Here is a 15,591-nt window from a genome sequence, read left to right on the forward strand (position 1 = left end):
TCTCCCTCCCTCTACAGCGCCAGAAAATGGGCCTGTCCAGGCCGGACGGCGCATGCGCATCGGGCGGCGAGCGGTGGGGGTTGGCCGAGCGGGGTCAGGCGTGGAGGGCGCGGAACCTTCGCCACCCGGAGCTGTCCCGGCTCCGGCGCCTTGGCCGCCGGCTTTTGGGTGCAGCGTCTTCGCCGGTGAATACCGCTTCCGCTCTCCGGGTGTGGCCGCCAGTCGGGTGAGTCTCGGGGGTCCGGGCCGTTCCGAGGAGCGCTGTCTTCGTGGCTGAGGTGTGAGGGGAGGCCGCGGTACACTCACCTGTCCCCCCTCAGGTCCCCAACTCGCGCGCCCCGCTGTGTGCCATCCTGCCGGGACTTCGCGCCCGCCTGGGGGGTTGGGACCACTGCGCTGGGTGTTGCCGGGGCGTTGGAGTCGTCCGGAGCTCCCCGCCCTCGGGCATTCTCTGGGACGCGCGCTGGTAGTTGAGAGCCGGCTTCGGTGTAGATTTTTCACTCTGCGGGAATCGCCCCCGCCGCCGCTCTCGAGCCTGTGACCTGGGGCGAGCTCCTCCTCACCCCGAGCTTCCTCGCCTGTGAAATGGGTATAACCCAGCGCCTCGGTTGTGAGAAGGGAAGCTCTGAACACCGTGTCGGACGCGGTGAGCGCTCAGTACGTTGTGGGATTATTACTGTTACTGGGTATCCAGGCGTTTAGGATTTGCTTGTGGTAGGTGAGAGCCTGTTAGGGCTCATCTTAGCTTCAGAGAAAGTTCCCACCAATCCGTCTTGCGATGCGAGAATCCAGTAAGATCACCCTCAGTACGCTTTTCAAGGAAAGTGACATTCAAATCTCGTTTATTGGGTTTCAAGATTACTGAGCTTGTCGTTTCACACTAAGTGGTTTATGAAGAGTCTTCAGTAAATCCGAGTTCTGGAAGCCTTCATTTGAAGACTTACATGCATAAAAGAAGTTTGCGCTGGCAGAGGGATTCTGTTGTGACACCCCTTGTGTCTCCTTTTCTATCCACATAGGCTTCCGCACTTGTTTGGTTGATTTAAAGTGACCCTCATTTCCCACCTTTTTAAAAAGAAACTATGTCGAGGTCTGAATCAATTCTCAAATCCATGGTAATCCTACATTCAACGTTCAGCAGACATTTATTGGGCATTTACTATGTGCATTTAGGAGAATGTCCCTTCCCTCACTAGCCTGTGTGTTCGTTGACGTTCATGGACTAATTGTTTTTCCTCTGAAATTCATGTGATCTGACAGAGTGCTCAGCACCAAGTAAGTGCTGATAAGTATTAGTTCAGGGAAAGCTGCACCTGGGCCCATTCCTTAAGAAATCATGTGGGTTGCTCTCAGTAGCAGTGGGGCATGGTCTGTGCTCTGGGAGCATTTGTCACTTACTCAAAAGCATCTGTTTAGACTTGGTGACTTTGCAGCTGTGATAAGTAAAAGTGGGTAGGGTAGGTAGGTAGTCCCCTGCTGTGTCTGCTACTTCTGCTGAATGTGGTGCAGTTTGAAGTAGAGAAACACTCATTTAACTGATTCCGGTGCTTTCTGAAATTAGACTTTAAAAAAATATCTTTTAGAAATCATTAAGTATTATTTTATCATTTTTCCTGGAGAACAGATTCTTCAGACTCTGAACAAGAGCTTTTCTGGCCTTGTTTTAAAATGACATTAGAAATTATAACTGTAGTATAAATTTCTTTCTGGTGGGGCCACACAATAGCAAAATCTTTCTAAAGAAAACCTAAGTGGCATTAAAATATAGGGTTTCCCCCTTGTGATCATAGATCTGCTGAAGTGTGTTATTAGAATGCTTCCTCCCTTTTCTTCACTAATGTATTTCTTACTCTCGGTTTTTTTATTTTCTAAAATTGTGCCACCTGGTGGTTGAAATCTTCTGCCTATCATAGAATATGCGTTGAAAAATTTTACCTCAGGGTCTCGGTAGAATAAGGTGAAGCAGTGAATAAAATAAGACTATAGTTTTTATATCTTTAGTGAGGGCACCCTACTGCTTCAACCCTCCCAGCTTACCCCCAAGTAAAAGTTACAGTTGCTTTGCAGGGGCCTATTAGCCAGTTATCAAAATATCAAATTGTCACAGATGAACATTTTTAGGAGTTTAAGTGGACTGTTGTGGTATCAATGTGTGCATACCTGAGGAAGTGGATGGGATTGGCATGGGGAAGGAAGAGTTGTAGCTATGACAAGTAAACCGTTCTGATGGTTTCTAAATGCCAGTGTAAAAGTGGGACTGAAGTTTTGTGTTTAAGTACTGACAGTTTGAATGGAATTTATCCCTCTCTTTCTCACTGCAAATACCCATACACAAAGTCTTGTCACCAATGAACGTTCCCTTTACCTTTGCTTCAATAGTGCGGCTGATGTTCATAATTACCTTGGTGCTGCCTTTTGAGATTGTTTTCTGTGTTATCAGTAGTAACAAGCGTTTATCCCTTGAGTGCAAACTTTATTTTTGGAAATGGCTTAAATTTAATTGTGAACTTAGATTTGAGAAGAAACGTAAGGATATACTCTGTAACATCCTTAATTAACTTAGCCAGTCTCTTGGGCACATTAGGACAGATATATGAGAAGTTCACACAGCAGCCTGTTTCACTGTTGGACAGCTCCAGGAAGATGACAACTGCCTCTGTACCTTCCACACTTTGGTTTCCAGTCCTGTTCTCGGACACATCTCAGAGTCAGTTCAGTTCAGTCTTTCCTATCAGGTGACAGGGCATTTCAGATATACTAATAATACTTTACCTTTGTCGCACTCACTCTTCACTATTTCAGATACTCTCACATATGTTATTTTATACCTCATGATAGGGACTTCCCTGGTGGTGCAGTGGTTAGGAATCCGCCTGCCAATGCAGGGGACATGGGTTCGAGCCCTGGTCCGGGAAGCCCTGGTCCCACATGCCGCGGAGCAACTAAGCCCGTGCGCCACAACTACTGAGCCTGTGCTCTGGAGCCCGCCAGCCATAACTACTGAAGCCCGCCAGCCATAACTACTGAAGCCCACGCATCTAGAGCCCGTGCTCTGCAACAAGAGAAGCCACCTCAATGAGAAGCCTGCACGCTAGAGAAAGCCCGCGCAGCAACGAAGACCCAATGCAGCCAAAAAATAAATAAATAAAACTTTAAAAAATTTAAAAAAAACAAAAACAAAACCTCATGATATAGGTCAAGAGCTAATTCCATTTTATGGAAGAAGAGACTTAGGTCTCAGATTAAGTTAGCCAAAGTGATGTAACTTGTGAATAGCTGTGTCCACAGCCTTTGCCTTCAGACCCACATCTTCTCCCTTCAAATCCATTACTTGTCGTACTTAACCAGGCTGTTCTTTCTATCTGTCTCCTCTGTTGTGGGTTTCCCTAAGTTAGTAAATATTCCCAATTTCATGAATGGCTTCCTGTTTAAACCTAGTGTCAGAGCCATCTCCATCCTGAGCATTCCCCCTGGGGGTAACTCAAATTGTCAGTATTCTGGACATGGCTGATCAGGACAAACACAATACTTTTCTTTTTCTTGATGTAGACAGATCCTCTATTTCTAATAATACAGGATAATATTACATTGACTTCTTTGAACCTAGGCCTAGAATTAGTCCCTGTTGAAGTTGTAGCTAACCAGAGGTTCTTTGGGAAATAGTTTTTTTCTATCTGAATTTATTTCAGTCACAAACTGCTGGGAAGGCATGTCTTTCCTATTTTGAATGCGGGAAAAATCTGTCACGGTGGGAGATTACGTTGGGTAGTAACTCTGTCACTTACTGTGTGACCCGGGGCTTAGTTTTGCTATGAAAATATGAGTAATGCGTATTTTGACCTACAAAAAAGCTATTTCTTATGGTTCAACTGAACTTAAAAAGGTACCTAGTTCCTCCGGTTATTGGGAGGATTATAAGACTTGTGCCTGCGTGTGTTAAGTGTTCAAGAAATTATTTTCTACTCTAATAATGTGGATATATTCTTATGGCTTTGACGAAATTTTAAAAATAGCATATGCAATATATATTTAGCTTTTATTCAGTTCATAAAACGTTACTTTGAGTTACAATAGTGTTATTAGAATAAGCTTTTAAAGATGACTACTGGAAGGTGTCAGCACTCATTTAAATGTGCTCTAAGAACAATGCCATTGTTTTAGAGTTATGTTTTGTATATTACACCCAAGAGTACAGCAGTGCATCTGCATGTACACCAACAGTTAGCCAGAGCTGGTAGATAGAAGGAAAGGAGAAGAAGAGAATATCTAACTAAAAAGATAGGGTGGAGGCAAGAGGGGAATGATTGATAAAGCAAGGAATTTGTTAGATAAGGGATAAGGTAAGTGTTTAGAGCTTTAGGTTAAGTCACAGCTTTCACCAAGAAGAATAGGAAAAGGAAACTATATGAAACCATTTTCTTGTTTGCCACAATCTAGGATAAGTATGTAGACAGGAAGACGTTTTATTGGCACCGTGGCTGGGTCTACAGTAGCGTACGTATTTGAAGTAAACTTTTGTGGAGGGAGGAAAAATATGTATCATGATATACATTTACGCTTATATACAAGGTGCATGTGTATATTTATCTCAGCAGCCAAGTGTGTTCTTAAGTTTTACCTTACCAATGAGAGAGGTCATGTCAGTACATCAGAAGCTTGTTTCTGAACTGTAAAAGCACACATTTGAGGGCTGGTTGATAGAAATATGCAAAAATATTTTGTCAAATATATTTACAAAACAAAATGTTAACGGCATTTTCTAGGTGACTAAACCAGTGTACATCTCCCTTCAGAAAAAATAAGCAAGGCAGAAGCAGGATAACTAATATATACATAAGTGTAGGTATATAATACTGGTATAGTATTAGAAGACTTAAATTGCTGGACTGTATGAGACCTCATTTTTCTGAGGCAAAACTTTTATATCTTTGTAAAGACTTTGTCATCGGTGACAGGCAGACAGAACTTGAACTTGGCTGCATTTCCAGTTTCCATTTCAAATACTCAAATACTTACTTGGCACAGCGGCCTGATTTGTGATCTTTAGGTGGTGTGTGTGTGTGTGTGTTTAGTAGTTACTCAGTGGAACAGTGATCTTCTGATATTTTTATAACTTGAAATCTGAAATAGTAGGTATATTATAATTCTCTGCAATTATTTGTTTAGTCATTTTTAAGGATTTTATTTGTCGGGAGTGGGAGGTTGGTGGGCAGTTTGAATTTCTTGGAACATTTTTTAACAGCTTTATTAAGGTATAATTTACTTACCATAGAATTCGCTCACTCTAAGTGAATTCAGTGATTTTAGTAAGCTTCTACAGTTGTGCAGCCATTACCACAATCCTATTTTAGAATATTTTCGTCCCCCGAAGTTTTCTTTGTGCCATTTGCAAATTAATCCCCACTCTCACCTTTGGGCCTAGGCATTGATCAGCTTTTTGTCTCTACAAATTTGCCTTTTTTAGACATTGCATATAAATGGAATCATACATTATGATTCTTTTGAGTCTTTTGAATATGGCTTATTTCATTTAATTTAGTGCTTTTGAGGTTCCTCCATGTTGGCACATGTATAAGTTCATTCTTTTTAATTGCTAGGTAGTAGTACCCCATTGTATAGATATACCGATTTGTTTATCCATTACTTGATTATTAGACATTTGGATTGATTCCACTATTGACTATTATGAATAATGCTATGAACATTCACATATAAGTCTTTGTGGGGATATATGTTTTCATTTCTCTTGGGTGTGGTCTTAGGAGTGCAGTTTCCAGGTCATATGTTAAGTTTGTGTTTAATTTCTTAAGAAACTGCCAAATTGTTTTCCAAAGTGTCTGTACTATTTAGCATTCCCAGTTGCAATGAGTAAGGTCCCTTTCCTCCACATCCTAACCGGTGCTTGGTATTGTCTGATTTTGTGATTATAGCTGTTCTGGTGGATGTGTAGTAATCTTTTCTGAGTTAAAAAGAATAGGTTTAAGAAAAGAATAGGTGAATAGTGCTGCATAAATGTAGCAAACACCTGAAAATGATGTTTTATCTTAGACCTTGGCTGCTAATTTTCTTTGTGAAATGAAACAATTAAACTTAATTTCAGGGATTTTAGCTTCTTGATTTCATTGTAATAATTGCATTTTATGAGTATATATGCTAAATTTGAGAAAAAAATTTCCACATCTGCTTCTTGTTTCTCTTCATGGTTTAGTAGATTTTCTCAGCCAGATGTTAGTTAGGAAGAAAGCAGTCTACATTAATTCACACTGATGTGAGACTGACTAATGGCCTTTTAACCCTTATACATTTAAAAAGGATTAATAGGCCAGTTCTCTTCATTGGTAGAATTTCATCTGAACAAAATGAGTTGTAATCAATTTCAGGAATGTGGGAAAAGTAATTGAAGTCAGGCTTATTAATATAGGCAAGCTGTTTCTGCTTGAGCACCTATTTCCAGGATTGGGTCTTTTGAGGAGTCCGCTTTTTTCCGAACCTGCACGTTCTCTGAACACTCCTGATAACCTGTCAAATCTGTTAAGTCATTGGATAAGGAAGCTGAGGCTCAAGTTTAATAATTTGCCTAAGGTCAGCATTCTTTTCTGATAAAGGTCACTGCAGGTTCTTACTGAAAATAGTTTTAGGTCGCATTAACAAGTACAGTCACACATATTCAAGACACTCTTGTATCCACAGGTTGCTCTGCTGTGCTCCATCTCCTTCTTCTAAAGATGCATCCTGACTTATCTCCACACTTGCATACTGAAGAATGCAACGTCTTGATTAACTTGCTTAAGGAATGTCACAAAAATGTAAGAGTTCAGAAAAATGACCATAAAGCAAAAATGAAACCTAGGTACAGCACACTGAATTAAAACGTTATCTCCATTAATGGAAGGAAATGATAATGTCTTAGTTATGGGTCTTAGCTTAGTAAAGATTAGCAGTTGATGCTTGTGATTTTTTTTAGAAACCACTTCCCTTTATGATAAGTAGAAATCAAGCATGGTAGTTTATTAGGGAGCTTCTGAAATGATATATAGTAATTAGAATCCCTGTTCCTTGTTCCTTGACTTCTACAGTTCTGTGTTTAAAGGAAGTTGAAACATTTTTTATAATTATATGTTAACTAGATTTAAATTATGACTGGCCTAATTTGACAGGTTTACTTAGTTGTTAGTGGAATGGAAATAAAATTCCATGGTTAAAACCAAAATAGAAAATAAGCTCATTTTTGGAATGCGTTAAATTAATCTGATATTTTTCCCAATGTCAAATATTTAGTTTTTTTCATGTATTTGATGTATGAGACAGTTATAAGGAGCATTTGTGTTTTTCTTTAACTTTGCATGATGCATTATTTCCTTCATGTTATTCATAAACTGTAGATATATCAGATTCCAATAATAGTATTATTTAAACGAGTAAAATTTTAAGACTAAAAGTAAGGTAGTAAGGAATGCCGATGACCTGTGAGGTCAGGTATTTATACTCGTTCAAAGAATGTTGTTGATGACAATATACTTTTCGGCAAACTATTTCTGCCATACATCTAGATTAAGAATTGATACTGTGGGATTGACATATATTCACTAATATGTATAAAATAGATAACTAATAAGAATTGATATTGTAAGTCTTTTTAACTTTAGCCATTGGTTTTAAATTGTGTTTCCCTGGGGGCTGATGACTTTAAGCATCTTTTCATGTACTTATTGGCCATTCATATAACGTCTTTCGCCCATATTTTAAAATTGGGTTGTTTTGTCTTGTTATTGAGTTGTAAGAATTTTTATCATTTGGCATACAAGTCCTATGTCTCATAAGTGTATTATGAATATTTTCTCCCAGTCTGTCTTTTCTTAAAGATGTGTTACAAAGAGCCGTTTGTAAGTTTGATGAAGTCTAATTTACCAGTTTTTTCTTTTATTGTTTATGTTTTTTGTGTTCTAAGGATCTTTGTGTATTTCCTGGTCACAAAGATTTTCTCCTATTTTTTCTTCTAGAATTTTTATAGTTTTAGCTTTTAAAATTTAGGTCCGTGACTCAAGTTAATTTTTGTGTATGGTGTGAGGTTTGAGTCAAGGTTTATTTCTCTCCCTGCGGATACCCAGTTATTCCAGCACCATTTGTTGAAGAGACTGTCCTTTCCCCACTAAATTACCTTGGTGCCTTTGTCAAAAATCAGCTGACCATATGTGAATGGGTCTACTTCTGGGCTCTCTAGTCTGTTCCACTGATTTATATGTCTGTTCTTAACACCAGTTGATTCCAACATTATCTTACTGGGCCACCTGGTCCCATGACTGTTTTGTCCTCTTTTCTGTCCCAATTCACTTTCCATGCTGCATCTGGAGTGCTCTCTCAGACGTAAGTTTAATCACTGTTCCCCTTAATGGCTCCCTTTGCCTGTAGAATAAACTCTAAAATTTCTTTGTGTTTCGAGGCCTTAATGTACTGGCCCCTACTTACTCTTGGGCTTGACTACATGCCCCCCCCACCCCCGCGCCCCTCATCCTTCCTGCGTGTTCTTGTCTGCAGTTGTACTGGAGCATGTTTTTGTCTTCTAAGCCTTTTTACTTGCTTTTTTCCTATGCTTAACTTAGAACCTTCCTCACTGTCTCAACTTCTCATTTGCTTGATCAGGTTTTATCATCCTCCAGGCTTTATTCTGGTTAATTTGTCATTTCCTCTTCCTTTTCTTTCCTGGCCGGGATTCTCTGTACTCCAGTAATACTGTACATAATAGATTTCCTACGTTATGGCAGTTACTCTTACACTTTTTGGTCTCAGGACTCCTTCACACTCTTAAAAGTTATTGACGACCCCAAAGAACTTTTGTTTATGTGGACTATATTTACCAATATTTAGTGAATTAGAAATTAAAACTGAGAAATTGAAAAATACTAATTTATTTAAAAACTGTAATAATAAACCCATTACATGTTAATAGTTATTTTTCATAAAAAAGACCTTATTTTCCAAAACAAAAAAACGGTGGAGGGCTTCCCTGGTGGCGCAGTGGTTGAGAGTCTGCCTGCTAATGCAGGGGACACGGGTTCGAGCCCTGGTCTGGGAAGATCCCACATGCCGCGGAGCAACTAGGCCCGTGAGCCACAACTACTGAGCCTGTGCGTCTGGAGCCTGTGCTCTGCAACAAGAGAGGCCGCGATAGTGAGAGGCCCGCGCACCGCGATGAAGAGTGGCCCCCGCTTGCCGCAGCTAGAGACAGCCCTCGCACAGAAACAAAGACCCAACACAGCCAAAAATAAATAAAAAAACAAAAAAAACCAAAAAAAAACCCCCCAAAACGGTGGAAAGAGTGACATTGCTTTTGCATTTTTGCAGTTCTCTTTAATGTTTGGTTTAATAGAATACAGCTGGTTCTCATATCTGTCTCTGCACTCAATCTGTGGTGATATTACACTTCATGTAGCCTCTGGAAAAATCCACTGTACCCTTGTGAGAGAATGAAAGTGAGCAAAGCAAATAAGATCTTCAATTATTAGGAAGATAGATTTTACCTTCCCCTGGAAAGGTCTTGGGTAGCCCTGGGGACTACACTTTGAGAACCACTGCTTTATAGCGATCACTTCATGATTTTTCTCTTTCCTCTGACTCTGAGCTATGAGAGTAGGGCCCAGGTCCACCTTGCTCACTGTTGTGTCCCTAGTGCCTGGGACACTGTCTTCCAGACACTGACTGATTGATTCACTTATTCAATTAGTTGCTCTACCAGTTTGTTCTCTAGAAACAGACACCAGGCATTGGAGGCTTATGCACGTGTATACAAGAGAAGTGCAGTCCATGGGCATTTCTTTTACCAACTCCACTGGGGCATTTTGGGTTTGTTTTTCACATAATGTCACAAGAGTATAATTCTCTTTTGGGCTAATGTTGAGGTGGAAGTGAAAATATAAATTAGTTTTTGTCTTGAATTTTTAAAATAAGATGTATGTGTATGGGATGATTGGAATAAACATAAACTAAACTATGGAATACTGCCTTACATTCTAAAAGTTTAACCCTTTCTGGTATTTCTGTTTGGCCAGAAGGTGTGTGAAAAAGCATTGTCCCTGTTTGTTGTCAAGGAGGTAGTTTATACACAGGAAATATTTATCCTGAAAAGGTAATTAGGTAATCAGTAGGAGATCTTAAATGCTTGCCAGAAAAACTCTGACCATTTATTCAATGTGGACCAGAAAAGTACATTTAAAGTGGTGAAGAAACAGGGAAAAAAGAAGTAGCATGACTATTACTAATTATGTGTTGTATGGTTTCCATGAAAGCCTTAATTAGAAAGAAAAGGAAAAGATGTGCTTATTGTTACAAGTTAAGCATTTATGGCATGTCATTATAGGAGATCACCATGCTGTCCGACCTACGCATAAAAATCGTGACATGCAAACACACTAATTATGGCCCTACTAAAATTCAGGTTCTTGATATCAGTCTTTATCTGCTTTGGAGCATATATACTTTTTGCCATGATAATAGTCACAGGACTTGAAACCACTAGAAGATTTTTATTTTTGCTTTTCAAACAAAACAGACTTTGAATTCAGACATTGATTTTCTGATATTGTGAATTAGTGGCTTGTTTATGGGGCCCCTACAGGCCATCTAATAATAGTGTTATGTGTTTCTAATTTATTTTGATGACATTTTGAATGGAGGCAAATGAGAAAGTGGCTTTGGCACCAAGCTTTCCATAAGTAACTCTTCTATGGGACAGGAGTGTTTGCTCGTGAAGGTAGTTACTGGTCGTGTCAATATGGCTACACTGCCCTTTGACATCACTCTATAATAGAGGATGGATAACATGCCCTTAAAGAAAGGGTATTAGGTAATAAAATGCTTTTCACTCGGTCATTGTGAGGTTTTGGCAGGTTAATAGTCTTCTCTTTTATCAAAGAAAAGTCTTTTTATTTTTCATTTCTACCTATAGAGCATTTATTCCTCTTTTGTAGGAATGCCAGGATAAGCCTGTTTATTTGTATATTTTATACTTGTGACTTAACTATTTGCTTAACTATTAACTGTTTGCTTACTGACAAAGTGACCCATTAAACCCATTTCTGTAGGAATAAGTGTTTCAATTCTGTGTGCCAGAGACCTTAGCATATGGGATGAAATATTTTACGCCTTTTCTTCCTTTTAGCACAGCATTCTGAAATTTTTTGGTCATTGCAATGATCTTGATCGGGAGATGAGAAAATGCTTGAAGAATGAGGTAAGGAAAATGTTAAAGGATGGAAATGGTTGAACTATAGAAAAGAACATCTTGGAACAATATTATATATTACTGCCATTATTAAGTTTCTTGCAAATTTTTGTATAACACCGAAAATTGACTTTATATGTGTGTCTTCCCCTAAAACCAAGAGGAGAAATGAAAGTGTCTTCTGGGGACAGTTTTGGGACATTGCTGATTTTTTTTTGCATGTACATAAATGAAAACAACTATCTTATAATAGTCACTGTAACTCCTTTGCATGAATTTTTAAGGTTTAGGACATTGAATCTGTTCAGCAGAAAGACTTGTCAGTCAGTGTTTAGCTATAGCAGGTAACTAAAACTCCTTGGGCCTCAATTTCCTTGTATAACATGAGGAGGCTAGACTTAGGCTCTTTCCAGCTTTAAAATTTTGAATTTCTTTATAATTATAGTATGTACAACCCATAGGGATCTAGTTTGACTTGTTTGGAAAGACTTGTTTCCTGAATACAGTTTTAGGCTATGACTTGGACTTGGGCAAATAGCCAAAGTTTATTGTCTTTTTGCAGGTACTGCAAACTGAACAGAGTGCATTTTAAATCTTTGAAAAGAAATTTAATTCCATTTCTGTTTTGTTCATCAGATATTTTAGGTCCAGAACCTTTAAAAATATATAACTACTAAAAATCTGCCCTCCAATTTGCGTTTTCTGTACTTTTGAACTGTTTTTCCCCTATAAGCCTCATATTGAAAGGTATTAGATATGATATTTGAAGCCATTCAGCATCTATGAATCATTTTTTGTGTTTTCCACTTTGGGGCTCTACCCCCCGCCCCCCACCTCCGCCTTCCTGGAATCCCTTTACAGCATCTTTCCTGTTTGAAAAACTTCCTGGAGTTCTAATAATTTTCTTTGTGTGAACAAATGGGTATAAGTGTTTTAAACTGATATTTGAAGAGTTTTTTCATCATATGTAAATGGTAGTTTATATGGAAACTAAACCTAGGGCTGTGTTCCTGTTTCAATAAGATTATGGAAAAATAAAACCCATACTGTTTTATTTGGTATAGCTGTTTGTTTCTTACATGCTTTCAGTTGTATAAGGTAGCTTTTTTCCTAAGTTTAGATTTTTTTTTTGTCCTTACAGTTCAGTGATTTTGCCATTGGTTTGGTGATTAGATCCTCATATGAAATTTTTTTTTTCCTATTTGGTAGAAGAATGTGTAGATATTTTTCTTATTTTGTCTGAGTTTGTTTTCGTATAAATTTCAGGTTTTCTCCTTGACTACTTTCTAAGTCCTCTATGTAGTTTTTATATTGCTTCATTACCTGATTTATAGATGTTTTTCTGTCTGTTCTTTCATCCTTCAGTTCTCCGAACCTGTGCTCATTTATTTCCTCTCTGCTTTTAATGCTTCCCAGTTTCCCATTTACTGCTTCTAGTGCTCTCCTCCTACCATTTCCTTCATGTGTCATTTAAGTACTTCATTCTTTGAAGCTTTTAACTAGAAAAAAGGTCCGGCCAGTTCTTTCTGATCCTCTCTTTGCTGCTGTGTTGCTGCTTTTGTTCTTTTTATTGAAATAATCGCTAATACTACTTTTGCAGCATCCTCTTTTGTCTCTCTTACTTGTTTGGTTTGGTTTGATTTTTGGCTAATTGACCTTCCATGCTATCTGTGTTGTTTGGTGGCATTTTGTGAATAACACCATAGTTATCCTTTTTTTTTCTTCTTTTATTCAGGGGCCATGTTGACTCCCTTTGGAGATACCGTAACATATATTTTAATATAGACTCTATTTTAATTTGCTTTATGACTTATTTTATTGGCCTGCTACAGAGTATTGTCTTCTGAAGACTTACCCATAAGACTCTCCTTTGAACCTGATTGTTGGAGGCTTCATATGATTAAAGAGGGATATCAAATATTTTTCTCAGAGCAGGTATCCCTCCATGTTCTACAACGTTTTTTTTTTTAACCTTTTAAAGTAATGAAACGCCCTTCCCCTCTCCCCCCGACAGTCTTATGAAGAAAATTAATGTATGACGGATAAAAGGAATGTTTTGGTTAAAGGGACCTGGTGTTTCATCTGTTATTTGAAATGGCCCTTTGATGAGGAAAAAAAAAGTTTGAAAACTGCTACTATTCCAGAAGATATGTTAGAACTCTTCAGTCAAAACTTTAGACCTAGAAAACTTCTTAAAGATTATCTAGCCCAACTCCTTACATTTGAGCTGACTGGCCCAGAAGATGAAGTAACTCATAGGTGTTAATCTCAGGACTCAGGGGAGGCAGCCAGAGTCCCTGGTTAGTGCTCTGTCACTTGTCTTTTGTTTCTGTGGCTTCTTTCCATATCTCTGACAGCTGAAAGATTTTGATGTCCAATTATTCACATATACTCAGTTTTTTCAACTTGAATTTGCTTTTCCTTTTTTTCCACTCTGCCTGAGAACCCCTCGTGCACCTTTAAAATATGTCTTTATTTGTGTATATATTATAAACATGTAAATATACACGCATGAAACCACTTATATTCAAGTTTCTCTGCTTTAAACAAGTACTTTTTCTCAGTGCCAGGCTCTGGGTTTCCTGTTAGTTATAACCTGCTGGCCAGATCAGAATACTAGGCTAAAATCCTCCAAGGTGAAAACTACATTTAGATCCAACCGATTACAGAAACATAGGATTTGGGGAGAATTAGGTTTGATGACTATTCATGATGAAAAAATCCTAGGAAGTTCAGCTGACTATAAGTTTCCATATGAACCATTAGGATAATATGGTTACTAAGAGCCAGTTACTCTTTTGGCAATATTTATAGAAATATGATGTGTCTAGGTCGTAAGAACTAGTAGGCCCACTGTAGTCCATATCTGCCGGACTTTGTTTAGAGCACTAGAGTATTTAATTCTGGTGTGGTATTTTTTTATAAGGGGTTATTTGTATTAAAGTGTTGTATAAAAGGCACTTTACAGATAAGCCTTTAGAAGGCAGAAGCTATGTTCTGTGGAACAGTTGTAGAAACCAGCAGCGTTCAGCCTGTAAAAGAGATAGTGGGTTACCTGTAATCAGATATTTGGAAGATTGTAGCAGGCAAGGAGAAATAGAGGGAAGTAGGAGAATTTACAGGGAAACACTTATTGGTTCAACACGAGAAGCTCTGGAACAAGAAGTGTCCAACAGTTAAACGGGCTGCCTCTCGGGGTAAGGAGCCTCCTGATTAGAAGTGTTCAAGTAGAGGTTAGATGACACGCTAAATTGTGAGCTTCTGGAGAACAGGGACAGGACTCATCCGTCCTAAATATTTATTGAATTCACGTTTTGGGAGGAAATTAACTCAGCAAATATTTCTGCACCTGTTAGGAGTTAGCTGCTGTACTGTATTGAATGAAATTTTACTAGATGGCCTCTAAGGTCACTGTTTCCAATCTCAGATTCAGTGAAATAAGAGCCATGTAGAAGTTTTGTCAGTAAAAACGTTATTTTTATTTTGCAAATATATCTAAATATCTAATGTATGTAAATGGTGACATAATCTATTGTCTCTTTTCTCCCCCGCTTCCTTTTATTTTCCAGTACATGGAAAAGAGGAACAAGAGCAGGGAGCGTGGCAACGCAATGCGAAAGAGACTTTTTAATCCTCCAGAGGAATCTGAAAAATAGATCATATTTTCACTGGATGCCTTGGCTGAGAGAAGACCCAAAGACTCTTGGGTGGTAGCTGAAGGAATCCCGTTGCATTTGGTCTCCAGAATTCTTTGAATGGAAAGTGACCCATGAGAAATCGAGCCTTGGAGAAGTATGGCAGCCCTGGATCCGGAATGTTGGTTGGGCAGAGCTGTTAGAACTCTCTCTCCTCTTCCAGCGCACCTGAGACTTCTAACGTGTTTGTTCCCTTTGCCTACGGCCCGTTGACATTTGAGTAACTTATCTCCCTCAATAAAATCATTGATTCTAATCATATTTTCTCTGTTCTCTTAGACTCTCTTGGAATTAGGGCAAAATGGTGCCGTTAGACTTCTCTTTTTGCAGTGTGGCAGTTCTGGAGCCTAAACGTTGAAAGCACAGCTAGGGCAGACAGAGTTTGGGGAAATCCCAGCTGTGTTAATAACTCTATGAAAATCTTCCAACTTTATTGTTTTTAAAGAGCTCTTTTCCAAAAGGTTAAATGTTTAGCATTGATAAAATTGTATCTGGCTAGGATTTAAGTCTGAGCAGACTTAGCTTCTCCGTTTGGTTGAAGGTGCCCACCCTGGGTGCCAGTTGTCTCCTGGGCATCAACCTTAGGCCCGCGTGCCTCCTCTTTGCTGGGCACAGGGCCCTTCTTCCCAGACTCATTTCTAGCAGCCATCCTGCCAGTGTTCCTTTTGCCGGGTGTTT

At 38.9% G+C, this 15,591-nt stretch overlaps 2 protein-coding genes across 2 annotated transcripts in view; both read left to right on the forward strand.

Moving 5' to 3' along the window:
• CMC2 (C-X9-C motif containing 2) overlaps positions 1-15,169 on the forward strand; it is a 39,706-nt gene extending 24,537 nt beyond the window's left edge. Inside the window, exons 4-6 of the mRNA XM_057534007.1 lie at positions 6,691-6,806; positions 11,156-11,227; positions 14,788-15,169. Of these exons, the coding sequence (XP_057389990.1) occupies positions 6,691-6,806; positions 11,156-11,227; positions 14,788-14,874 (275 nt within the window). The 3' untranslated portion in view covers positions 14,875-15,169. The remainder of the gene's footprint in view (positions 1-6,690; positions 6,807-11,155; positions 11,228-14,787) is intronic.
• The window catches only part of CDYL2 (chromodomain Y like 2), a 315,741-nt gene continuing 300,202 nt past the window's right edge, over positions 53-15,591 (forward strand). The window contains exon 1 of the mRNA XM_057534002.1: positions 53-226. Coding sequence (XP_057389985.1) covers positions 53-226 — 174 coding nt within the window. The remainder of the gene's footprint in view (positions 227-15,591) is intronic.

The sequence above is a fragment of the Balaenoptera acutorostrata genome, chromosome 19, assembly GCF_949987535.1.
Source record: "Balaenoptera acutorostrata chromosome 19, mBalAcu1.1, whole genome shotgun sequence".
Taxonomy (NCBI): Eukaryota; Metazoa; Chordata; class Mammalia; order Artiodactyla; family Balaenopteridae; genus Balaenoptera; species Balaenoptera acutorostrata.